Source organism: Stenella coeruleoalba, assembly GCF_951394435.1.
Source record: "Stenella coeruleoalba genome assembly, chromosome: 1".
In the NCBI taxonomy this organism is placed as follows: domain Eukaryota; kingdom Metazoa; phylum Chordata; class Mammalia; order Artiodactyla; family Delphinidae; genus Stenella; species Stenella coeruleoalba.
This window is the reverse complement of record NC_137169.1, coordinates 109,449,186-109,475,858: the sequence shown is the minus strand read 5'-3', so window position 1 is coordinate 109,475,858 and position 26,673 is coordinate 109,449,186. Positions and strand designations below refer to the sequence as shown.

At 43.6% G+C, this 26,673-nt stretch overlaps 1 protein-coding gene across 1 annotated transcript; it reads left to right on the top strand.

Moving 5' to 3' along the window:
- Window positions 1-5,112: 5,112 nt before the first annotated feature.
- Window positions 5,113-6,210, top strand: LOC307193163 (cytochrome c-like). Its single transcript, XM_079934736.1, has one exon. It carries the CDS (start codon window positions 5,140-5,142, stop codon window positions 5,455-5,457), a length of 318 nt encoding a protein of 105 aa, XP_079790862.1. The 5' UTR covers window positions 5,113-5,139; the 3' UTR covers window positions 5,458-6,210.
- Window positions 6,211-26,673: the final 20,463 nt, after the last annotated feature.

The window sequence follows — 26,673 nt, the reverse complement described above, 5'->3', positions numbered from 1 at the left end:
AGGTTGACGAGATAAAAGGATACCACAGACACAGGGAAGCTTGTCCACCTTAGCCTGGGATTACAGTTATAATTTATAACCACAGGCCAGTGCCTCATGTTGGTTTGCCGTTCTTCCAAAATATACTACACATGTGGTCTGAGAATCCCTAATTTAAGTAATTAAAATAAAAATTGGTCCCAGGCAGGTGACCTGGATTTTTTGACAGAAACCAACCCAAAATTAATCTAGAAGGACTTGTCTTCAAAAAGTTACAAAAGATGCTCACAAATAAAGTCCCACTGAAGACGAACTCATGGTGGATTGTTTTCTTGTGTGTTTTGTAATTTTGAATTATGAGTTTACCTTCAGTGAAAGTTAATATACTCTGTAAACAGTAGAATGAGACTGCCAAAAAATTTCAAATTAAAGAAATATCTGATAACTGTTATAAAAATAAATGTTTTGGGACTTCCCTGCTGGTTCAGTGGTTAAGAATCCACCTGCCAATGCAGAGGATGCAGGTTCGAACCCTGGTCTGGGAAGATCTCACATGCCACGGAGCAACTAAGCCCGCAAACCACAACTACTGAGCCTGTGTGCCACAATTACTGAAGCTCGCACACCTAGATCCCATGCTCTGCAACAGGAGAAGCCACTGCAATGAGAAGCCTGTGCACTGCAACGAAGAGTAGCCCCCACTTACTGCAACTAGAGAAAGCCCGTGCACAGCAACGGGCGCCCAACGCAGCCAAAAATTAAAAAAAAATAATTATAAAAATAATTATAAAATAAATGTTTCAATTTATTTAAAACAATAATCAATTTAAAATGTAAGAAAACATGTAGACACCATGAAAAAGAACTAAAAGAACTATAAGAAATTATATATATAGTTAATGACATTTAAAAATCAATGAATGGAAGAAAAGGGAGCCCTCCTACACTGTTGGTGGGAATGTAAATTGGTGCAGCCATTATGGAAAACAGTATGGGAGTTCCTTAAAAAAATAAAAATAGAGTTGCCATATGATCCAGCAATCCCACTCCTGGGCATATCCAGAGAAAACTCTAATTCAAAAGGATGCATGCGTCTCAATATTCATAGCAGCACTATTTACAATAGCCAAGACATGGAAGCAACTTAAAAGACCACTGACAGATGAATGGATAAAGAACATGTGATACACACACACACACACACACACACACACACACACACACACACAATGGAATATTACTCAGCCATAAAAAATGAAATAATGCCATCTGCAGCAACATGGATGGACCTAGAGATTATCATACTAAATGAAGTAAGTCAGACAGAGAAATACCACATGATATCACTTACATGTGGAATCTAAAATATGATACAAATGAACTTATTCACAAAACAGAAACAGACTCACAGACATAGAAAAAAAATTTATGTTTACCAAAGGGGGAAGGGGGTGGGGAGGGATAAATTAGGATTTGGAGGATTTGGGGATTAGCAGATACAAACTACTATATATAAATTAGGTAAACAAAAAGGTCCTACTGGATAGCACAGGGAACTGTATTCAGTATCTTGTAATAAACCAAAATGGAAAATAATATGAAAAAGAATATATATATATATACACATATATATGTGTATGTGTATATATTTAACTGAATTACTTTGCTGTACACCAAAAACTAACACAACATTCTAAATCAAATATACTTCGATTTCAAAAAATTAAAAGTAATTTTTCGAAATTAGTGATTATATTTGGCTAAGAATAAAAGATAAAAAGAAGAGATGGTGGCTTAACAAGTTACAATTTTCTCACCTAAAATTAGTTTTGTTTCTCACATAAAATTCTGCAGTGTGGCCACCCAGCCCTGGCATTGCGGTTCCACAGCCATCTGGGACTGATTCATCTTCTACCTTTCTGTTTACAACTCATAGGGGGTGACACTTGTTATTTTGGTTCAATATGTAGTTCCAGCCATCAATACACAATCCAAACAGGGAGAGGAAGGAAGGGATAAAGTAGGAAAGGGGCAAAGGGTGTGGATCTATCCTTTAAAAAGAATCCTGAAAATACTTCCACTGTTCCTATTGCCCAGAACTGAGTCACATGGCCATGCATAGCCGCAAGAGAGTCTGGGATATTTATTCTGGACAACCATGAAACTGAATCTGAATCTAAAATATGATACAATTAATTAGGAGTTTAATTAATGTGGAAGGAAGGGAATATAGATATTGGAGTCAATTAACAGGTGGCAAATGATATATTAAAAAGAGCTGAAAAGAGAAATCATGAATGGGAAGATATGTTGAAATAATTTCAATACAGTGTTTTCTGGAATAGAGAATATAAATGTCCTACATGTTTCTAATAAGACTTCCATAAAAGAAAGAATGAGTGAGGGGAAATATTTGAAGAGTTGTTGCCCTAACATTTTCAAGAACTAATGAAAGTCATGAATCCTCAGAAACACAAATCTCAAGGGAAAGTTATAAAACGTGCCAGAGAAATGAAAGAGGTTACCTCCAAAATATAAAAATTTGGCCGACAGCACCCTTCTCAAGAATTAGTGTCAAAAAACAGTGGGAAAATATCTTGCAAGTGAACCAAGACAATATTTGCCAAGCTGGAATTCTATATCCAGATAAAATATCATTTAAGGATGAGGAACAAATTAAAATATTTTAGATAAAGATGGATTTTGACAATCATAGATAGTAGCAAATGAACTAGCAAAGTAGTTACTTCAGGAAGGAGGAAATGGAATCCAGAAAGAAGGAATGACCTGACATAGCAATTGGGAGGGGTGGTGGTGAAAATGGGGATAAAAATAAACAAGCATTGACAGTATAAAATACTAGAAGTGATGATGGCTAACTTGAGGGTGTTAAGATGAAGCTATAATATTGGCCAACAATAAAATGTAAGGCAGGAAGAGAACAATTAGGGTTACTGTGCTCTAGAGTGTGTCAGTGTAAAGAGCTGTCTAGCAGATATGATATCGAATTCTGACCCCACTACAGCTAGTTGTTTCCATGTTATCCCTTGTAGGCTTGGATTAAGATTTCCAACTCTAGCCCACTTTGGCCCCAATGACAGGTGTCTTTCCTGAATCCTTTACTTCCAAACTCCCTGCCCATTTTTTTTGTTGAGGATTAAAAGATAATAGTGGTAGGGATAAAAAGAAAAGGGCAAAAGGGAGACCAACCTGGGGCGGAAGAAGCCACCAGCTTGGTGACCGGTCAGATACAAAAGCAAGGAAAAGGGAAGATTCAGAGATTTCACTACAGTTTTCAATGTGGATGGTGACAGAGACCGCACCTTGTGAAACAGAAAAATGTGAAGGAAAAAAAAGAACCTCATTTGAGAGGTAGTTATGTTTAGTATGAGATGTGACTGAGATATCCAAATGCAACTATTCCATAAGAATCAGAGGCTTTCAATCTATAATTTGCAGGAAATATCATAGCTGGAGATGGCGATTTGGGAAACATTCATGTAAGGGAATCACCCAGATTGTGTCTTTCTGTCTGAAATCCTAACCAAGAACCTAGCACATATTAGTCCCTCAATAAGATTGTGAAGAAAGAGTGAATGAATGAGATTTCTCTATAGAACGTTGAATCGTTACGGGCTGAAACTTAGGTATGATACACAGATTTAGAGGTGGAGCTAGGAGAGAGAACAGAAGAGAGGAAATTATTAAAAAGCCCAAAGCACAGAAACACTGAGGGGAAGTGCAGTGTCACAAAGGGAGAGGCAGAAGCTGATCAACGGTGGACAGTGGTGCACAGAGAGCTAAGATCCTGGGAACTGAGGAAAGACCATTGGAAGCAGAGCTTGAGTGATGACTTGGCAACCCTGGAGTGAGGTCATCTAGCATAATGGTTGGTTGGTGGGACAAGCATTATTCAGCTGGATTAAGAAAGATTTAATAAAAGATAAAACAATGAATGGCACTTTCAAAACTGGGATAAGACACTAAGAAAAGAAAAGATAGATGGACATGATAGCTGGAGATAAAGTTAATGCCCTCATTTTGTAAGCAAAGATAACTTTAGTATGATGGAAAACAAGGGAGAGAGACCTAATGAGTCCCCAAATATGGTTCACTAGGCCTCCAGGATAAAGTTCCAGGAGCTTTGGGTAGTTGCAAAAGGCCCTGCCTTATCTATTCCCTGATCAGCTGTATAATCTCACCTGCCCTGGCTTCCTTGAGCTCCAGTCATGCAAAATTGGGCTACAAAACGTGTACTCACCTTGCCAGCCTTTGCATTTAAGGCTGTTTTTTTTTTTAATTACATCTTTATTGGAGTATAATTGCTTCACAGTGCTGCGTTAGTTTCTGTTGCACAACAAAGTGACTCAGCCATATGTTTATATATATCCCCATATCCCCTCTCTCTTGAGTCTCCCTCCCACCCTCTATTCCACCCTCTAGGTCGTCGCAAAGCACTGAGTTGATCTCCCTGTGCTATGCTTCCTACTAGCTATCTATTTTACATTTGGTAGTGTATATATGTCAAGGCTACTCTCACTTCGTCCCAGCTTCCCCCTCCCCGCCCTGTGTCCTCAAGTCCATTCTCTATGTCTACCTCTTTATTCCTGCCCTGCCAGTAGGCTCATCCGTAGCATTTTTTGTTTTTTAGATTTCATATATATGTGTTAGAATACAGTATTTGTTTTTCTGTTTCTGTCTTATTTCACTCTGTATGACGTACTCTAGGTCCATCCACCTCACTACAAATAACTCAATTTTGTTTCTTTTTATGGCTGAGTAATATTCCATTGTATACATGTGCCACATCTTCTTTATCCATTCATCTGTCGATGGACATTTAGGTTGCTTCCATGTCCTGCCTACTGTAAATAGTGCTGCAATGAACATTGGGGTACATGTCTCGTTTTGAATTATGGTTTTTTCAGGGTATATGCCCAGTAGTGGGATTGCTGGGTCATATGGTAGCTCTGTTTTTAGTTTTTTAAGGAACCTCCATACTGTTCTTCATAGTGGCTGTATCAATAAGTGGTGCTGAGTTTGGTTGCATTTTCACCCGTACATAGGCGCGGACCGGCGTGTCCTTGGGATTAGAGAGCGGGACGTTTGGCTTGTGAGCGGGAACGGCTTAGTCGTACACGGAGAAAGAACGATTTAAAAATGTGTGATATTGAGAAGGGCAAGAAGATTTTTGTTCAGAAGTGTGCCCAGTGCCATACTGTGGAAAAGGGAGGCAAGCACAAGACTGAGCCAAATCTCCATGGTCTGTTTGGGCGAAAGACAGGTCAGGCTGTCGGATTCTCTTACACAGATGCCAACAAGAACAAAGGCATCACCTGGGGAGAGGAGACACTGATGGAGTATTTGGAGAATCCCAAGAAGTACATCCCTGGAACAAAAATGATCTTCGCTGGCATTAAGAAGAAGTCAGAAAGGGCAGACTTGATAGCTTATCTCAAAAAAGCTACTAATGAGTAATAGTTGGCCACTGCCTTATTTATTATGAAACAGCTGTCTCATGACTTTTTATGTGTACCATATTTAAATTGATCTCATACACTAGAATTCAGGTCATGAATAGCTGATGTAATATTTCTGTCCTGATTTAAATAAGATTGGCTTGTGGCTAAATGAATATGGTCAGCTTTTTGAATTTTGATAGTAATTCTGGTTCAGCAAGTACTGTCAGTGTTTTCCCCTTCTAAAGAGATGATTAAACTTGAATAAGGAATGTTAAACTTTTCAGGGATATGGTGAATGCCTTCTCAAACCCTATAGGAGATTGGTTTTATATTTAGATTTCTATAACTGGTTATATTAATATATTTAAATATTGAGAAGCTCCCTTCACTGTCTCATAGGCCAGCAAGATTCACCTGTGTTTCAAGTTGTGTTCATTCACCTGTTAAGGCAAGGGCTGAAGATACACTGACAATGTCCACTTTATCTTTTTGGTCTTAAATATGCCAATTTAATTAAAATTCTCCATCTAAAATATTGCGTTTTACTTAATGAAGGGCATTTTAGTGTGGTTTATGTATAGCATCAGATAAAGAATATTTAGTACTTCTCACATTTTAGAGATGATCTTTAAGATCAGATGTTTTTAAAATTCACTGTGACATGATAGGTTGGGAAACTTGCTTGTGAATTCTTTACAAAGTCAGACTAAGTTATAATTCAGGATTGTCTTTTAAACAGGTATTCAGAAACACAACTGTAGAACTACTGTAGGTGTGTGATTGGTAATGATGCTTTTGCCAACTCAGAAGGGTTAAGGTAGAGGAGCTCTATCATTAGCACAGATTTGTAAATTATCTGATCATAAGGCTTAAGAATTAAAAACAAAGTCACAGATTAAAAAAAATAATAATAAGTGGTGCTGGGAAAACTGGGCAGCTATATGTAAAAGAATGAAATTAGAACACTACCTAACACCATACACAAAAATAAATTCCAAATGGATTAAAGACCTAAATGTAAGACCAGACACTATAAAACTCTTCGAGGAGAACATAGGAAAAACACTCTTTGACATAAACCACAGCAAGATCTTGTTTGACCCACCTCCTAGAGTAATGAAAATAAAAACAAAAATAAACAAATGGGACCTAATTAAACCTAAAGGCTGTTTACTTTAGCTTAAACATTTTTTCCTGTCTTCTCAGCCTGGCCAACTCCTATGCATCCTTCAGGACTAAGTTTAAACTATAGGTTTTGCCAAGCCTTCAGCAGCATGAGCGGTCCCCTCTCTGTGGTGCTGACTTCAAGCATTTAACCGTATTGTGACATTTGACTCTCTCTCTCACTGAATTATTAGAGAAGAGTTACTTGCTTGTATCAGACAGTACGTAGAGTATAGTAAGTACACAAGTACGTAGGGCATAGTAAGTGATCAATAAGATTTTCATGAATGAAAGATTGAGGTTATGAACAGAAAATCACCGGACTGGGGGTGGGGGGCATAAAGGGAGAGGGTTGATTCCTGACTTTCAGGTACAGGTAATCACATTTCATACCCATAGAAAAATAGCCTTCAAGCACTGCAAGCTAAGTTTCCAAGCATGCAGAGCTGATACAGCTACTTTATTGGCAATAGATCTTATACATTCTTAAGAACAAGATACATCATTAAATGAGATACATTGGGAGCGGTAGCTCTTGCTCTGATGCAATGTCTACAAGAGAAGAGAACATACTTGCTTTTCTAGGGTGGACTATCATATATCCTGAGTCAAACTGACGTATTTCAGATTTATCAGGGCCAAATCATTCTGATCTTCTGCAGCGTCATTAGAGAGGATGTTTTCCCCACTCTATGAATGCCAGTTTTCCTGTTCAACAAGTTCCACTGAGTTAAGATGAAACTGCTGGGGCTTTCCTGGTGGCGCACTGGTTAAGAATCTGCCTGCCAATGCAGGGGACACGGGTTCGAGCCCTGATCCAGGAAGATCCCACATGCCGCAGAGCAACTAAGCCTCTGCACCACAACTACTGAGCCTGCCCTCTAGAGCCCGCGAGCCACAACTACTGAGCCCTCGCACCTACAGCCCGTGCTCCACAACAAGAGAACCCACTGCAATGAGAAGCCTGCGCACCAAAACGAAGAGTAGCCCCCACTCGCCACAACTAGAGAAAGCCCGCGCGCAGCAGCAAAGACCCAACGCAGTCAAAAATAAAAAAATAAATTAAAAAAAAAATTTTAAAAGATGAAACTTCTATCCCTCCTGATGGAATCTCTTATTATAACTGTTCAATGATTTAAAGAGTACAAGATAGATCATGCAACAGGAAGAAAGATCTTGTGTAATTAACTTGATTTGGATGAGATCCTTTAGCTTCTGCAATTCTGCACTCTCCTGGTTCTCCTCCACCTGGATTTCTAGAATCTAAGACCCAAAATTAGTCTTATGAATTGTCTGAGTAATTTCTCTGATTTCATCTTTGCCCTCTCCCCTTGGGACTCAGCTTCCTCTCTAAATGCTCGATTTCCCCCTCAGCTCAACTCTTGACTTTCTGTTTGCCCATTCATCCATTTGTTCATGCATTCACTCAACACATATTGACTGAGTGCCTTCTGTGAACCAGTCTCTGTTCTTTACACTGAGGTTGCTGCAATGAACAAGACAGACAGACCAGGTCTGTCCTCTCAGTAACTTTCAATGAAGAGGTAGAACCACATTCATTCCCAAGGAATTGACTGTCATCTCTGGATGACTAATTTCTATGTGTTTATATCAATTTTCAGAGATCCTATGTCTGGAGTTCCAGCACCACATCCTGCCTCATGGTCATGTGTTGCTAGCACCTCAAACTCAACATGTCCTGGACCAAACTTACTCCTCCTCCCCACATCTCTTTTCTCCTGACTTCTCTGTTTTGTCAGTGGTATCATCATTTCCCAATCACCAGTCACAAAGCCTCAGAGAACCCTAGCTGCTTCCTCTTCTGCAGTCCCAATACATCGCCCAGTTCTGTCTATTCTTCTTCCTTCTGGACAAATGCTTTTGACATTCGTCTTTTCCTTTCCTTGCCCACTGCCGTGTACTGCGTTCAGATCCTCACTTCAAGCCTGGGCCATTGCACCTTCTCACAGTGATATACCATATTTTCTCAGTTCACTTCCCCCTCCAGAGCATCCTAGTTACCACTGCCTAATTAATCTTAGGGTCATGTCAGAGAGTACTGTAGGTGTTCATGTAGACCAACTCCTATTTTCCTAAAGTACTTCCTTCAAAACCATTTTCCTACCGTCACTTGCCACAAATATATACAGTTTCAATGCTGTGATTTGGCAATCAAAACCATCTGTGATCTGGCCTCATCTCTCCTCTCTAAGGATGTGTCCTCGTGGTGTTTCTACACCACAACCTCCACCTTGGATGTCCTTTCTCCTTCCTCTGTTCAAGCTTAAAACTACCCGCCTTCTTCACCCCAAAAAAGCAATCAGAGCTCAGTGTTCAGATCATTGGTTTTGGAGTCAGACATATACAGTTCAAAATCCTGTTCTGACAATTACAAGCTGTACAACCTTGGGATGGCTACCTATTATAATAATATCTTAGTTTTTCTTATCCCAAATATGTGAGAAAAAAAACTAGCTTGTGGGAGAGTTGGGAGGATTAAGTGAAGTAATGCCCGGTTCATAGTATCTGATTAATCTTACCATCAAATCTGTATGCCAAGCAACTGGAATTCCAAGCTACTTCCTAGTAGTAAAAGTTTCTAATGGGGCCATCATAACCGTGTACTCCCCTTAAACATCGTAGCCTCAAGCTGCCAGCAAGGTAAGAACCCCATAATCGTACGCTTTCCTGCTCTGTGCAATGATTCCCACCTTTTCTGCTCAAATAGTTCTTCCTCCGGGAAGCCTTCCCTGGTCCCTATCTAAAATCTCCATACACCTTCGGTTCATGTCTGTATCTGTCTCTTCTTTATTTCATCACAGCACTTTTCATTATGTGAAATAATATGACTGCTCACTTTCTTGTCTGCCTCTGTCCCAGAAGGTGAGGTCCATGCAGGCAGGGTCTTGGTCTCATTCTTCATCCTGTCCCAGCACTGCCAACGGCGTCTGACGGGGTTGAGTAAATGCATAAACAAATGAATCTCTGCCTCCCGAAGTGTCTCCATCCTTCAGACCCAGATCCCTCCTCCGTGAAATCTCATGAATAACCCAGTCCACAGTAACTTGCCCTCATTTGAAGTCCTGTAACAAATCCTCATCTAAATTCATTTGAACCCCCGTAGTGCTTATCTATGTTGTGTTTTGTTTTTGATGTTTCTTGTATTCGTATGTATCAGTATGTGACATTATTTCTTGTATGTGATGTTATCATTCATATCTTATATGATTATTTACCATGTTTCTCAACTCAGACTATAAGCTCCTTGAGGTAAAGACATACTTTTGTGCATCTCCTAGAATTGTTTAGGTCAATACTTTACACATGATGTGTTAATTAACATCCATTTACTTATTAACTGCTAATATGTACCTGGCATAGTTCTAGATGCTAGGAATGCAATGATAAATAAGGGATAAATAAACGCTGTCCCTAAATAATTAATTGGGTGACATTATTCAATTATCTCAGTGTACAGATTAAGAAGAGGGAGCTCTTCAGATGTAGAAAACAAACTTACAGTTACCAAGGGGTAAGCAGGGAGGAAGGATAAATTGGGAGATTGGTACTGACCTATACCCACTACTATATATAAAACAGATAACTAATAAGAACCTACTGTATAGCACAGGGAACTCTACTCAATAGTCTATAATGGCCTATATGGAAAAATAATCTTAAAAAGAGTGGATATATGTATGACTCAATCACTTTGCTGTACAGCAGAAACAAACACATCATTGTAAATCATTAAACTCCAATAAAAATTTTTAAAAAAAGAAGAGATGACTCTTGGCTTTCTTGGAAAGCATTAGAAAGCCTAGTCCAATCAGAGACTGCCACTTCTTGGCTGGATAACCTCAGGTGAATCATGTAAACTCTCAGAGCCTCTCCTAATCTGTTAAACAGAAAAAAGAGACAATAATACTGTCTTACGGATTGTGAAGGAGATATGTGAAAACACCTTATAAACTGCTAAGTTCTATATAAATATCAGTTGCTATTCTTATTACTATAATGACATAATTTAAGAAGGAACTGGAGCCATCCTGAATAAAATACATTCAACAGTGCTGTCACTGAGGGAAAGCCTGTGCCACATATACAGCTTTACCTGCTGCTAGAAGTCAGAGAAGGCTATGGGGCCATGAACAGAGAGCTCTAGCCCATCCAAAGTAGCTTTCCAGGTGTCTGTAATAAAACTATTCTTAGAATGCCCAAACCTTTCTCATCAAAGTCCCCCCGTGTGTCCTGCTAGGGGTCACATACTTGAGCCTGGCCGTACCACCATCTCACAGTCAGCCATTTAATCTATATCTTTGTGCCTTGTGTGCAAGAGCATATACTGCTATTCGGATTCACGTGTCTCTCAGTGGTGAGTCACCATCTTTCCTTCCCAAAACTCATACCTCACCTCCCTGATTAAGGGTCACTCCCTCCACCCTGAGGTTGGCTTTCCAATCTGTCTGTTCTGAGTCAGGCAGCTCTCCCTACCCGCCTCACCCCTCCACCAAGTCCCAGGGCTTTTTGCCTCAACACACGTCACTGGCATTGGGAGAGGCAGCTCTATGGGTGATGTCATCTGTTTGTAAACAGTTTCCACAAATCACCTCTCACTGGAAATTACAGAATCCCAGAGATGGAAATAAGGGCCCCTCTCATTCAGAGCAGGACTGCCTTTCAGAGCCTCCATGACAGGGGGCATTTGGTCTCAAGTATAAACATCCTGGATGAAATCAATGAAGCATTTCTGACCCTGCCTCAGAGCAAATACCTTTTGTTGGGTGGTTGCCCTGGCAGGGCTTACCAGTCATTGGGTCACTGATGCAGCAGCAGCCAAGAAGCCAGGCTTCAATTTTCTAAGAGCCTGGGTGTGTCTGCAGAGGTCTGAGTGTCCCCTTCCCTGGGTGATGGTGATTTCTAAGATAGGAGAATATGACAGCTTGAGACTGAGAACATGGACTTTGGAGTCAGACAGATCCCAGTTCAACTCTCATCTCCCTCACTCACCATCTAGGGACCTAGAACATTCGCTAGCTGTGCGACTTTGGCCAAGTCACTGAAACTCTCTTAGCCCCACTTTCATTACATATAAAAAAAAATAAGGAAATTCCTGTCTATGTATGGAGATTATTTTGAGGACTAAAGGAGATAATATATGTAAAGTGCCTAAACCTGTGCCCAACCCAGCATGAGAACAGAGTAAATGCCCAATAAGTGGTAGCTATTGTCACTATTATTATCACTGTTACTATTGCCTCTTCCCTTGGGAACCCAGCAGGCACCACTGCAGAGGACATTGTTCTGCTTCCTCTTCCTGAAACGAGTGGATAAGATCTACACCTGCAGGCTGAGGTTTCCGAGCTACTCAGGATGACCCCACCACAACCACCACCTCTGGAGAATGACATTCCCATAATTCTGAGCATGACACTTCTCACCCTGCAGAGTCCTGGAAACCCATGTCTCCCAGTCAGACCTCAGCTGCATGAATGAGGCCTGGAGGGGGAGGTTCTCAGTCTCCCGGCATGCTCAACTGGCAAAGTTCCCTTACCCAGCAAGCAAAGCAGTGGGCTGGTGCTCTTCTGTGGCAAAAGTTAAGTCTCAGCTCACCTGATTCCAAAGCCCTTAAGAGTTGCAAATCCAAACCTTTGCCATGCAGCTGCCTGGGCCTGATGGGTAGGAGAGTGAGCACCTCAGTGGCAAGGCTCTGGAAGTCTTCCAGGGACCAAGCTGAGCAGTTAGGAGCATAAGCCCTGGCTTTTTCCATCATGTGCCAGCTGAATGACTTTGAGCAAGCTCCTTAACCTCAGTTTCTCTTCTGTAAAATGGGTATAATAGCACCTACCTCACTGAATCGTTGTGAGACGATGCATGTCCCATAAAGCCTTCAGAACACTGTCTGGCTCCATTATGTGAGTTCTGCTATCACGATTAAGTACCAGAAAGCCACTCTTGTTCAGGCTTTCCAGGGAAATTTTTAGTTTCCCACCTTTTACAAATGTGCCAAGCCAGAGCTGAGTGAGAAAATGGAGTAACAGAACATGATAATAAATACACAAATGAAAGAACAAATAGGAAAGGGAGTGTTCTCAGGAGGTAGAAGTTTTATTAAGACATGTCTTCAAAAGACAATAAAATCAGTAGGCATTTATTGAGCACCTACATATGCAAGTCCCTGCAGACAGTAAAGTCCAGTGTCCCACCCACAGCTTTCAGGTTCCTAAGGAGTAAAAGCACAAGGGGGGTCGGGGGTGGGGGTGGCGGGGTCAGGGAGTTTTGTGGGGCTGAGTACAGGGTGGGTGTCTGAACACCTAAGAGCAGTTATCTTTAAGGGGGCAAGCTCTGAGGCCCTGTCCCGCAGGGGAGCACGGTATTGAGGGGTGCAGGCACGGGGTGGGAGCAGCTCTCGCTCAGGTGTGGGGCAGCCGTGGCCTCAGCATCCGCCGCAGCAGTCGGAGCTCGAGGACCGGGACCTCTGGCTGCTGTCCGTGCAGCAGCAGCAGCAGCAGCGGCTGCCCAGCAGGCGGCGCCTCAGGGGAAGGCAGCAGCAGCCGACGGAGCTGCAGCCGCAGCAGCCCGAGTCCCTGCAGCAGCCCGAGCCGCAGCAGGAGGAGGTGTCGGGCGCCGGGGTGGGACACGGACCCTTCGTGTCCTGCGAAGACCCCTTGGAAAAGTCTTTGCCGGTCTGCTGGGAGGACATCGTCACAGAGAACCTGGAAGAAAAGAAGCTTTTCACATGGGAGCACTGTTTCTTTCCAACACAGGGCTTTTGAGATTTGACTTTGTGAGCACGTGAGCCCGGCATAATGCAAGGAAGGAAAACACACACACACACAAAACACACACACACACACACACACAAGAAAGAGGGGAAGCAAAGGAACAAACCCCAAACAAGTGTTCCAGTGAGTGAGTTCCACTGAGTTAAACCTGCATAGAGTGGCAAACAGTCTATGCAAAGAATCAATGGTTTTCCATTTTTCCTGACTAGAGTAAGGACCACCCAAGTTCACCACAGTGGAAAAGAAAGAGGATATTGTGGTAATTTTTCTGTCTGATCCAGTCCAAAATCTCCTGGCTCTTTTCCCCTCCCCCATTTCACTGTGGCCATAAACCTTCAAATGGTATTCGCCTATCATTAACATTGCATCAACACTAGCTCAGTTAGAAAATACCAAAATCACACATATGTCCGTCTGTCCTAACGACCCAGATCTAAAGAATCCACGAACACCAGAAGCATGTCTTGGTCATTCTTTCCTGCTTATGCCTCTCACTCCCCATGACCATAAGGAAAAATAGAGTGGTGCAGAGGATGGTAATACATCCCAGGTCAGGAAGTCAAAGACCTGGATTCCAGTCACATCTCTGCTACAGACTTGCTGTGTCACCTTGCAGAGTCACCCCCCCCAACCCCCAATCTGGCTTCCATGTCCTCATGACACCTGGAGAGGTCAGCTCACTTGAAGCTTAAGGCACTCTCCAGGGCCCTCTTTCTGTATCTACCTGCTGGCTGTGTTCTGCCTTCTCCTCCCCTCTGCCTTCAATTCTTCCCATACTCCTCCCCCAGGTTCCACTTGGAGACTTACTAGACCCTGGTTCCACTGGAAGACTCACTCAGCTTTCTAACTGGAATGCACCACCTGCTAGGCAATGGACTGAGGAGTGTCCAGCCAGAGAACCTTTTATAAGACTCCAGTTAGACGCTGGCTCTTGGGAGGGGCCCATTTCCCAATAGACATTGTCAGCTGACGCTTACATCCCAGAGACATTCATCACTCAGGTAGCACCATAGGTGGTGCACATGGGTATTCAAGTCACCTCACAGAGGTGCCAGGATTGCTGTAGCATGTTTACTTTCCAAACAGGACTCTGTTCATAGCTGAGAGGGCTGTGTGTGTGCTAAGACAGGGCATTGGGGCTCAAGTGAAGAGAAGTCTGCCCCTTTCTTGGGACCTGTTCTCTTTGCCCTTTTCTACAGCGTACATGCACACACACACACTGTTCCCTGTGCACACGTTCATCCCAGTGTAGTCATCTAGATGGTAGTTTGTATTGGGTTGGCCAAAATGTGTGTTCGGGTTTTTCTGTAACATCGTACAGAAAAGCCCAAACGAACCTTTTGGCCACCCCAATAGTTCACTTGTTATCTTAGTTCACATCTCTCAGGATCTTGGTCCTTGGCTCCTCTGGGAAGGCCACAGTTTACGCCAAAAGCCTGCTGGGTTTCATCCAGATGCTTCCGGGTGGGATTGAGTGGAGATGATGGTGAGGATGTGCCTATGGGAATCTCAGTGGCAGTTTCTTTGTCACTGGAGACCGGAAGAAAACCCCAGGCAAAGTTATGGAATAATTAAGACCAGGAAAGCTGTGAGGGTAGTCAGGTTACCATACCCCCCCATACAGCCCTGGTGGGCCTAAAAGAAAAACTTGTGCAGGATGCTGGCCGAATTGCCAAATACCAAGTCAGCTTGTGAGACTCTCCACTCCTGACCTCATCCCAAACTCCTTTTGAAGATAGGTTCTCCCTGGGGCCACTGCCCAATGTGAAGAGAAAGAAGCAAGAAGGAAGGAAGGAAGGAAGGAAGGAAGGAAGGAAGGAAGGAAGGAAGGGAGGGAGGGAGGGAGGGAAGGAGGGAGAGAGGGAGGGAGGAAGAAGGAAAGAGAGAGGGAGGGAGGGAGGAAAGGAGACCCTTCCAAAGGTCCAAAGTGCCCATGAAAAATTGTGCCTTTGGAATAACTAACTTTTAAGAATTGGGAAAGACTTTGGAGGTCAACTGCTTTCAGAGCTGCTTCTTAATCAATGCAACAGCCCACAACCATGAATACGAGGTAAAAGTGAAATCCAAGACTAAGAATTCAAGAATTGATGGTGAGATATAGGTTTGGGAGTGAGTGAGCTGGGAGAGGCATGAGTGTGCACACAAGGAAAGGTAAGTCACAAAAAGATACCAGTTTCATTTAACATGGCTTTAGAGCCTGATTAACAGGTTGCATGTACCTAGGGCCACCCGTTGGTGCATACAGATGAGACATTTGAAAGGTGAGGTCGGTATTAGAAAAGAGGAAGTAATGAAGTAACAAGATGGAGACAGGATGATGAGAGATGATTTGGGCAAGTACATGCTCATTATATGGCCTTGCTGTAGCCTCATATACTAACTTACTTTACCCATCACTGTTAACTCGTATCAAAGGAAGGTTTAATTGTTCATCTTGTACATAAAAGCCTGATTCAGAATTATCATTTCTAGATTAAGTCCCTTACATATGAACAAGTCCTGTTCCAAGAGCATGTACATAGGTCCAATTTGTTCATACGTCCAACAAAGTTAGCCTAGGTACCCAACTAACACAATCGGCTATATAGTACTGTACTGTAATAGGTTTATAATACTTTTCACACAAATAATACATAAAAAACAAACAAACACAAAAAATAAAGAACACATTTTTAATCTTACAGTATAGTACCTTGAAAAATACGATAGTACAGTTCAACAGCGGCATACAGGGGCTGGCATCGAGTTAACAGGCAAGAAGAGTTACTGACTAGAGGAGGGAGAGGAGATGGGAGATGGTAGAGCTGAAGGATCGTCAGCAGTAGGAGATGGAGGGCAGGCTGCATGTGACAATGTACGCCAGATGTGTGAACTAACTTACGTGATTGGACATGAGTACACACATTCACATCTTTGAAAGTTCACAACTTGAAGGTTCGTATGGAAGGGACTTACTGTATCACTACTGAGTCTTTCCTGAAGGAATCATCCTATTCCTAAAGGAAACAGAAAATCCAATGCAGTGACAGAAGCCCCCCGGCTCCCACCTCCATCCCCTCACACACACACACACACACACACACACACACACACACACACACACACCAACCACATGGAGACAGTCTTTGGCAGAGGAGGGGGTCCTTCTTGGTTCCCTACTCAGACCCAAACTCAGGCTTTCAGGAGCCAGGGGAAATGGGCTCAGACATTCCATACCTGCCTCCTAAACAGTCCCCCAGAAACTAACCTCCATCAGCTTTCCTCTGTAGTCAACTGATGGAAGCACCCAGGATTATAATAATCAGAAAAGTAAAGGTGCCCATTCATTGGAGCCCAGAATGAGCACTTTAGGTGATCTTATTGCCCATGACTAGGAAATAACTTCTTTTTTAAACCATCACCCATGCTTGAAAGAAACCCTCCCAGAGTCATCTCACTGCGACCTTTCTGGGTACCACCGTCTCCTCTCTGAAAACCCGTTCCTGGCCCTCCTCATGGAAAGCTTGTGTCAGAGGAATGGTCTCGGACATGATCCTTTCCTTCAAGCTTAAAGTTCCCTCCTTCAGATCATAAAAGGGAATATTGTTTCCCAGAGGTCTAAGTAGCTTCAGTGCTGAAATCTGTTTCCCAAACTGATTTTTTTAAGTGTTCACTTACATTTAAAAGAAGGGAAGGGAGGATGGCTTGAGGCAGGGGGTGGGGGAGTGGGAGAGGTGAACAAAATAATCAGGAGGCAGGGACATCAGGAAGAAAAAGCTTTATTGTTACAGGGAAAACAGCTTCATGACCGAACTCCAATCCAAGTCCTCCAGAGAACTATACCTGGGAGGGGAATCAGGCCAGTGAAGGTCAGAGGTTAAACATCTAGACCTCACAAAGGAATGAACACAGGCAGGAAGAAGAGGGAAACGCTAAGCATTTCAGAAGCGCTTCCACGCTTCTTCCGTTCTTCCAAACCAGAAAAAGAGAAGACTCAGGCTGGGCAGGTCACCAGCACCTGGGCTCCTGAAGTGTTACTCCTCAGTGGTCTTCATGTCCCAGTGCAGCAGCGGCCCCAAGAGCTACAGCAGCCTCCAGAGCTGGGGCCACAGCAGGAGCCTGGAGGTGGGCAGGGGGACGGGCACTTGGGGGGGCACTTGGCTGGGCCTTTGGAGGCACACTTGGGAGGGGGCTGGCACTGCTGCTGGTTTTGCTGGCAGGACGTCTCAGCAGGAGCTGAACGAAGCTGGAAGAAAATACGGAAGTTTTAAGTTCAACTAGCCCAAGATAACTTCCTTACATTTAAAACCGAACTATGAATTCACTAGATTTCTTCTTTATAATGATCATATTTTTAAAACCCAATCTCCCCAAATGAGTTACAAGAGGCATGCAAACAGTTTCAACCTAGGAACTCCATTGTTTCAAATGAATTTTTTGCAACCTCAAAAAGACGCCAATCCTTCTTTCCCTTCCACTAATCCTCCCTCCCCTTCCAGCAGAATCCTCCCTTTCAAACCCACTTTTCTCCTTGTCTTTCTTGAAGATTGTCCTCAGCCTCCACCCAGGGCTTCTGTCTGCCCAAAGCACCAGCACCAAGAGTCCCTCCTGGTCCTCAAGATGCCTTCACCTGGTTCAGCACTGGAGCAGATCACCCAGGAAGCAGGTGGACTGAGGTGCCCTCAGGAACTTCAGCCTTTTATACAGCCTCAGCTCTGACCTGGCATCAGGCGATGCAGACCATGGGGCAGGTTGCTGCTGGCATCTTTCACAAGGGGCACAGGTAACAACACTTCCCTCACATCCCAGGGACCCAATTCCTCCCTCCGTAAGCGTGTCAACTATTAACCCGCAGGAAGATCCCCTGAGAATCGCTGCCCTCTAGCTAAGATTAGGATGGAACTTGGCAGGTTGCACACAATGTCTGTCAATCTCACAGGCAGCTCTGCTATGCTCCCTATTTCCCAGGCTCCGTCAGTAGGGTTCTAGACCTCTGAAATGAAGAGAAGTTCTCTCTTCTCGTTGGTATAGGAAATGGTGGGGGAAATTCCCAACCTGAAATTAAATGAACCTTTTTGGAATAAGGATTGAGATCCAAAATAAAGTGCCAAGCCCAAGCCAATAATCTAATGTGACTTTTTCATTTTTAGATGATGCCGTAGCCTGCACTAAGAATGCTTGCTATCTCAGTGATGCTACTTTAAGCAGGTCCCATGCAGATGGTGTGGGTAGTTGGGCTTCTCTCCTTACCTGAACTTAACCCTCTAAGAGAACTCACAAATAACACTGATTCGGCACCAACAATCCCTTTGAAAGGGTAGAAAAAGTCTAGGAATGGCTTCTCTTCCCACATATGGTCCTAAACAAGGCAACTTTGGCCTGCCCAAGGTGAGACGGCAGAGACCAGGTGTATGCTGCAGGTGGAGAAGAAGAACTAGATTTCGATGGAAGTTGCCAGAAGTGAGGCATGAGTTCTGGTCATAACTAAGAAAAGAGCATCCAACCTGGAAAGATCCTTTTTGTAGAGTTTTGCAAAGTCTGTGATGGAACCCTACAAAAAATATTCTGAGGACAAATTAGGTCCCCAGGAAAGTCATCAGATTCTGGTTAGCTGAAAAGGTAGTCAAAATTTGTCATATTCAGAATGAAAGCTGCAATGAGAGGAAGTAAGACAGGGAGAAACATGAGACACCTCAGTTCTAAGCTGGACAGAGAGACTGTCTCCCATCAGTTCCCAGCTCTGCAAACTCAGACAAGTTACTTAATCATCATTATAAAAGGGGCTAAAACAATTCCTAGCTCACTAAATAAGGAATTATAATGTTCTTAGAACAGTATCTGGGACTATTAGTTCAAAATGCTAGTTTAAAACTAATTTTATCACTATGGATACTCATATCCATGAGAAAAGATCTTTTAAATTTCAAATTACTGATCTGCCAATTTTTGAAGCCAAAACTATTGTTTGCAGTATCAGAGCTTAGCCCTAATGTTTTCTTACAGAAAAAGAGTAATATCTTACTTGCCACTGAAGTATGACATTATAGGAAGGCATAGTCTTTATGAAAAAATACAAACAGGAAGAATTTTAAATTCATTTGTAATCCCATCTTCTGAGTATTCTTAATATTTTGTTATTTTCCTTCTGTCTCTTTTTATGATTATATTTCAATCTTTTCCACTGTGTATAGTTTTTTAGTGATTTTTGTTTTGTTTTGACTTTACCCAGTTTTGATCAGGTACTTTTATGAGTTTATCTTACTAACTTTTCACCTAACATCGTAACATAAACATTTCCCATGTTACTCAGCATTTGGAGGCGTTATTATGGGCAAACATGGAACATTTCATGGAAGGCCCAGAATCCATTTATAAGTGGTTGGGAGCATGAGTTCTAGAACCATCTCCAGTTCCAGCTCCCCACTGAGCAGCTTGTGACCTTGGGCAAGTGACCAGAGCTCTCTGTCTCACTGCCCTCATCTGGGATATGGGGAAGGTAATAGTGTTTATCTCATAGGATCATTTGCAGATCAAATGAGTTAACATCCATAAAACTCTTGGAATAGTGTCTGGCACATAGTAAGCACTCAATCAACATTAAAAGTGAAACCTGATGCTGCGTCACTTCTAAATGTTCTATAAAGACCACCAGGTGGGGAGCCAGAGAGCTTGCTTTGGTTGCTAGAGCTCTGCTCACCAGAGGATCCTTCTCATCCCCCGTTTGCTGAGAAAGATAATGTAAGGCAGGCTCTGAATTTCTGAAAAAAGAAGCCCAGTAGGGGTTAAAGGAATTATTCATTTAATACATGAGTGTGATTAATTTTAAAAGGAACAATGTCCATCCCCTTTTACCTATAATTATTTGGCTACGTGGCCACCTAGCTGACACACAGTAAGGTCTTTTGAGTGCAGGCACCCCTAAGGGATCTAGTTTAGTGCTTTGTAGGTAGTAGACACTCAATTTTCATTTCCTTGTCTTGTTGAATTTGCTATTTAGTAAGGAGGATGGATGCCTCCAATAAATCCGAACCCAGATTCTCATTGACAAATTCCAGACCTTTCATGGAATGAGGGAATAGAAGATGTAGAAAGGACCTTGGCTCATTCAGAGACAGTGGTACCCCATCCCGGTCAGGCCTGGGCATCGACAGCCTCCAAAAGTTCCCTGGGTGGTTCTAATGTTCCATCCGGTTGAGAATCACTGATTTAGACCATGCCCCTTATTTTGCAGATGAGGAAACTGAGGCTCAGAGAGAGAAAGAGGCTTGTCCCAGATCACACAGGGACTTAGAGGCTGGATTTCAGATCCTGCTATCAGCCCTCTCTCCACAGCACCTTGCCTCTTGAATATTTTATTTCTTCTTGTGATGTTTTTTCCAGCAAGCTTTATTTTACATAATTGGCTTGTTAAAAATGCCTATTGAAGTGGGGTGAAAATAGTAGTAAACATGATGGACCATTGTCTGAATCTCATGGTTAGAAAATCTGGACATAATTCTTACTGTTAGTTGCTGTAAGTAACCAGGAGTCAAGCACCTATATCTGAAAGGCAGTGTTTGGCATCATCAGGGTTGGGCCAGCTGGCAGACCCCAAGAATGCTCCCTAGGGTGGCACTACCTTGATGATGGTTCCCTGACCCAGAAATTCAACCTTGTCCATGTCTTTGAGTTTATCAATCCTGGCAGTGCTGAGTCACTGCAGCTAACTCACAAGAGACTGATTATGTCAATTTACAAAGAGAAACATGTGTAACAAATGTTGGCATGATGGGTACGTTCTCTTCTGGCAGGAAAATTTCTCAAAAAAGTCGAGCCATAATCTGGAGATGCTTGGTGATGGGGGAATTACATAATGGCCTCAGGTTTTGATGGTAAAAAAAACTAGACATCCCCATCAGATCATCTGAACATCTCCAGCCCTAGACAGATTAGGGTGGTGCTGAAAACATCTGCCACCTGGCTGCCCTTCCTCTGTGCTCTTTAGTAGATCATTCTTCCCTCTGCTGGAAGGCACCTCATTGGGCGGCCTTTGCTGAGTGCTGCTCTCATCCGTTACGTGCTGATTTTGGAGTTTAACATTGGGAAGATCATTTTATTATTTATTTGTCTTATTTTTACTGTTCACTATTGCCCTGACACACACTGTGGTAGACAGGATAAAGCCTCTCTTCACAAATACGGCCATATCCAAATCCCCGGAACTTGTGACTGTGTTACCTTATACAGCAAAAAGGACTTTGCAGATATGATTAGCTTAAGGATTTGGGGATTGAAAAATTGTCTTGGATTATCCAAGTGGGCCCAGTGAAACTTTTTTTAAGGGGGAGGCAAGAGGATTGATGTTAAAGAGGAGACGTGTGACAACAGAAGCAGAGGTTGCAGTGATGAACTTTGAAAATGGTCATGAGCTAAGGAATGCGAGCAGCCTCTAGAAGCTGGAAACAACAAGGAAATGGGCTCTCCCTAGAGCCTCTGGGAGGAACACAGCTCTGCCACCACCTTGATGTTAGCTTAGTAAGACCCGTGTTGGACTTCTGACCTACAGAACTTGTCTTAAGCCACTAAGTTTATGGTAATTTATTATAGCATCAATGGGAAACTAATACATACACTTAGATTTTTAAAAATAAATTTCATAACGTGACTTAATTACTTAAAAGGAAATCAAAGTATTAAAATTATTTCCACTGATATTTGGAATTGAAGGCTCACATATCTGATATTGACAGGATGTCTTTCACCAAGGGGAAGTTCAGTTAAGAGATGACAGAGAAAATGCTCAAAGATAAACAATGATGCAGCCTGGGCTTGTGTCCCAGCTCTGTCACTTACCAGCTGTGTGACCTCTCTGAACCTGTTTTCTCATCCACAAAATGGGGGCAATAACAGTGTCCATCTCATAGGGTCGTATGAGGATCCCTTGAGATAATGTCTATAAAGCCCTTTGCCCCGGACCTGGCATGTAGGAAGCGCTTGGTAATTGTTAGCCACTCTTATTCTTGTTATAATTGCTATTGCCTTTATTAATAGTTATCAGTGACCATTGGAAACCCAGAGATGTCAGGATTGCTGCTAGGGCATTCCCAGGCCCTAGAGACAGGGATGAGGAAGCCACTATCACTGCCCACTGACAGTTGCCCCAATGAGCTATAATAGGAGCAGACTGATGACTATGGACCAAAGCTTAAGCAAAGTGGATTAGAAATTTAAAAAAAAAAAAAGTTTATAGCAAGTTACAATAGCATACAATATGGCCATTCCATTTATATGTCTCTCCAAATATGTCTGTATCTTTATATATAATACATGTAAATAAACAGAAAATAGTCTGGATGGATCTGTATTAAAATGTCAAGAGCATGTAATTCTGGGTGGGGAATCCCAAGCATTTCTTTTTTCCTTTTGCTTACTGACATTTTCTAATTTTCCTGCAATGAGGCAAAATGTGGATTTTATAATCTATGTTACTTGGATTATAAAATGTCTCAGGACATTCTAAACTCACTGGAAGTATCAGAGAAGTCTTCACAAAAATGGTCTTTGATGCTTCTACTCAACGTTGCAGATGTTTTGAGCTTCTGCTAAGCGCCAGGCGCCATGCTTGGCGCTGTAGGCACAGGGAGAGAGCTGTACACAGTCCTTGCTCCTGGGACTCAAATGCTGCCCTCCCTTCTCCTCCACCTGCAGCTCAGATGCCACCTCCCTACCTGTCTGGTCTCAGAAGCCCTCTCTGTCAGACTCACTGTCTCAGATACTTCATCACACCCTACACAGCTCTGTATATGGATGTCATTTACCCCCAAGATCACGAACTCTTTGGAAGACGGAACTATATGTTATCTTCATACTGAATTCCTAAAGCTGGGGGAACATGGGTGCCCTGAGTGGCATGGTGAACGGAGCCCATTGGAAGGAAGTGGGTATCGTGGTCCAGACAAGAATCGGTCTCAGTGCCAGAGGCCTGGGGAGCTTCATGGTTCCCAACTCTTGAGCCCATCTGGGAACTGAGGAGGGGCTGCCTCACCCCATGCTCTGCACACAGAAGGGCCCCAGTGTTTATTGAACTGAAAAGTGACCACTCCAGAGGCAGGCCCTGCACCCACATGTGGGAAAAATGATTCTCTCCACCCCAAGACACCACCTTCTCTCAAGGGCACAAAGCTCAACGGATTATGTTCACGTTCAGGGACTAAAGACACTTAATCTGATTGTAAACCTGGAGCCTAGCTCCAGACTGGATACGTGATAAGTGGGAAAGGAATCGAGAAAGGGAGAGAAGAAGGAATGAGGGAAGGAAAGAGGAAAAGAAAAAAGGGGGAAAAGGGAAAAGAAGGAAAGAAAGAAATGAACAGAGATGGGAAATGAGTGACAAATACAGTTCTCTCTTCATTCTGCTTCAAGTAGTGGAGATTCTGTTGACAAATAAAAAAAAATACTAATAAGGCAGGAAGTGACTATCACTTGTAACAAAGAAGAAAGACACCCACACATCTGAGCAACTAGGACGTGCAACTGTAGGTTGGAGCTGCACCTCGTCCCCTTTCCTCCTCCAGTATGTGATCCGGCCACCCATGCCCACCACAGCCTGACTCTCCCCGCCCTGCAAGGCCAAGACTTCTTCACGTCTTCTGTCATACTCCCAGCTCTGGCAGATAGGCAGAGCATGCCTGAGTCATGTAATAAGGGTCTGAGCAATTTACCAGATGCTTGAAGTCTCTAGCTTAATGACAAAATGACCAAAAATTTCCTGCTGCCTTTGTGCCAGTCTTTTCCACCCAAATCCAATGAGTGATTGGGAATATGACTGGCTCTGTCCTAAGACTGCAGTCTGCTCCATCCAGGGAATTCAGTCTCCAGAACCTCTTCTTACTCTCCTTTACTCGTCCTCTGCTCTCCTTACCTCTGCCTCGATATCCACAGACCCTATGAATCCTTAAATGTTCTCCATCATGAGGGCTCCCCATCACTGCCATGTGAGGGCCTCTCTCCCTCCTCCCAACTACCTGTTCTTTATCCGAACCTTCTGATGGCATAAACCATGTTCCACAGTTGACAGCAATCCACGCGCACAGAACCCACCATCACCACCTCCCCTCCAGGCCTCTCGGTTCCCTTAGTAAATGGTCCCAAGACCCAAGACTGAGTCATCCTAGCTTCTCCTTCTTCCTCATCTCACATCCAAAGATGCACCCAGGTTTCCTTTTCCCAGTTCTACTGCCTTCTTTCCTTGGACGCTTGCTATCTGTGTAAAATGTAAATCTCAGCCTATTTAAAACTTTCAGTAGCTCCCTATTACCCGCAAAGGGGAAAAAATCCAAGTCCCTCCAAATGGTGCCTGAATTCTTTGTACTTTGGCAACTTCTACCTCCCCAGCCTTGTCTCCCCTACATGGTAGGGACACTACTGCCACATTAAACTATTACCACCCCGAACGTGCCTATAGGCACCCCCTGTTAGAACACTCTTTGTTCCCCACCCCTACATGCTTCCAAAGACTGTACTCTGAAACACCTGCCCAGGTGGGACCTCATCACTGGCTCCCTGTAATGGAGTGCCTCTCTGACAGGGCACCTGCTGTGCCCTGTGTTCATGACTGGCCTCCACTGTTAGATTCTGAGACCCTTCATGTTAGGGTCTGGGTGTTCCCCCTGTGACCTTGGGGGCACATCACAGTGGCTAGCACATAACAGATGCTCAGTAGGGATAAGACTTCCTGAAAGAGTTCCTCAGGGGCAGATGCCTCACATTGTCCATCACTGTGTCCTCAAGGATGCAGTGCAGAGTGCATAGCATTCAGCAGATACTTGTTATGTGAAGAATGAAGGAAGGAATGAGAACTAGTTGTCATTATCAGGGAGGGAGGAGGTCCACAGGGCCATCATAGTCGCTGCAGAGCATGATCTGACCTTGACTCAGCCTGATTCAGTGCAAAGTGTGATTGAAGTCACTTCTCTCCAGCATGTTGCCTTGGTCTCCCTGGGATACTGGACAAACAGGAGACCAAACCCTAGAAATTCTGGATCCCTTCTAGATAAATGGAGGGATATCAGGTCCTGCTTGAGTCATTCTTAGACAATCTGGGTCACCTGGAATCTGTCAGAGATCTGGCTCATCCCTCCTCATCTAGAGAATGAAACTGGCTCTGGAAGTCAGGACTAGGGCTCCAGCCACCGAGCCCCACATCGTTTCCATCTCTGTTGTCCGAACCACCTATTTCAATGGCCACAGCTGAACTGAGGGAGGACCTGGGGAGCTGTAACGTGAGAACAGAGTCCGGCAGTGCCTCACAGAGTGTCCACTTGACTGCCGGCTGCCCAACTGAGGGAGGGGGAGCCCACGGACTTTGAGAGGTGATGGGAGAAAGTCAATCCTGTTTTCTGTGGCTCATCTCTCCAATGGACTGCAGCCTGGGGGAGCAGGAATTGAGCCTCCGATGTGGTGTGTTCAGTCACTGCCCTCCCAGGGAGGTTATTCTGTGGAATCCCTCTAGGTGAGGCCAGCTTTCTGAACTTCTTTCAGTTCCTGGTAGGTATAGCAATATTCCTAGTGCTCAGGGCTTCTCTGGTGCAGAGAGAACTTGGGCCCCGCACCAAACTCTTCATGTACCAAATAGTTGATCTCTTTAGGTTCCCAGTTCATTGCTGAATCCCCAAGACCCAGAAGATGCTTTGAGCATAGTAGAGGCTCATAAATACTTGTGGGAAGAAGAAGGAAGGAAGGAAGGGAGGGAGGGAGGGAGGGAAGCCATGTGCCACTGTTGGCAGCAGCTACCACTGAGCTGGCTGAGAGCAGTGTGAGCCTCTATCAGTACCTGGGTACCCCTGCTGAAGCCAACTTCCCAGAACAGAGGCCACCTCCCACTAATCTCAAGAGTCTTGGACACATATTTTCATTTACTGGAGTAGAAAGTCTCTTGGGTCAGAAAGCTTGACAGTCAATGAAGCGCCCTTTGTGGCACTTGGCAAGGGCCCTATGATCCTTTGCTCTTAGGTCGTGCCAGCTCTGTCTCTTCCTGGGGTTTTCAGCGCATCTCTCCCACAAGCCCCACCCCCACCCCAGCAGCATGCAAGGAACTTGTCTCAGAAGCACTGTGGGCCTCAGCTACGGAGGTGCCGTGTTTCTCACTGGGATCCAGGAGACGGGGTGACTGAAGCGAATCCTATTAGAAGTGGAAGACTCAAAGACCAGTGGTGCACCACTAATAACCTTAAAGTGGAAAAAGAAGAAGTTGAGCAGAGTGAGGACAGTGGGATAAAATCGAATCTGAAACAGGGAAATCTGCTCTTGCGTCTCCGTTCTGCCAC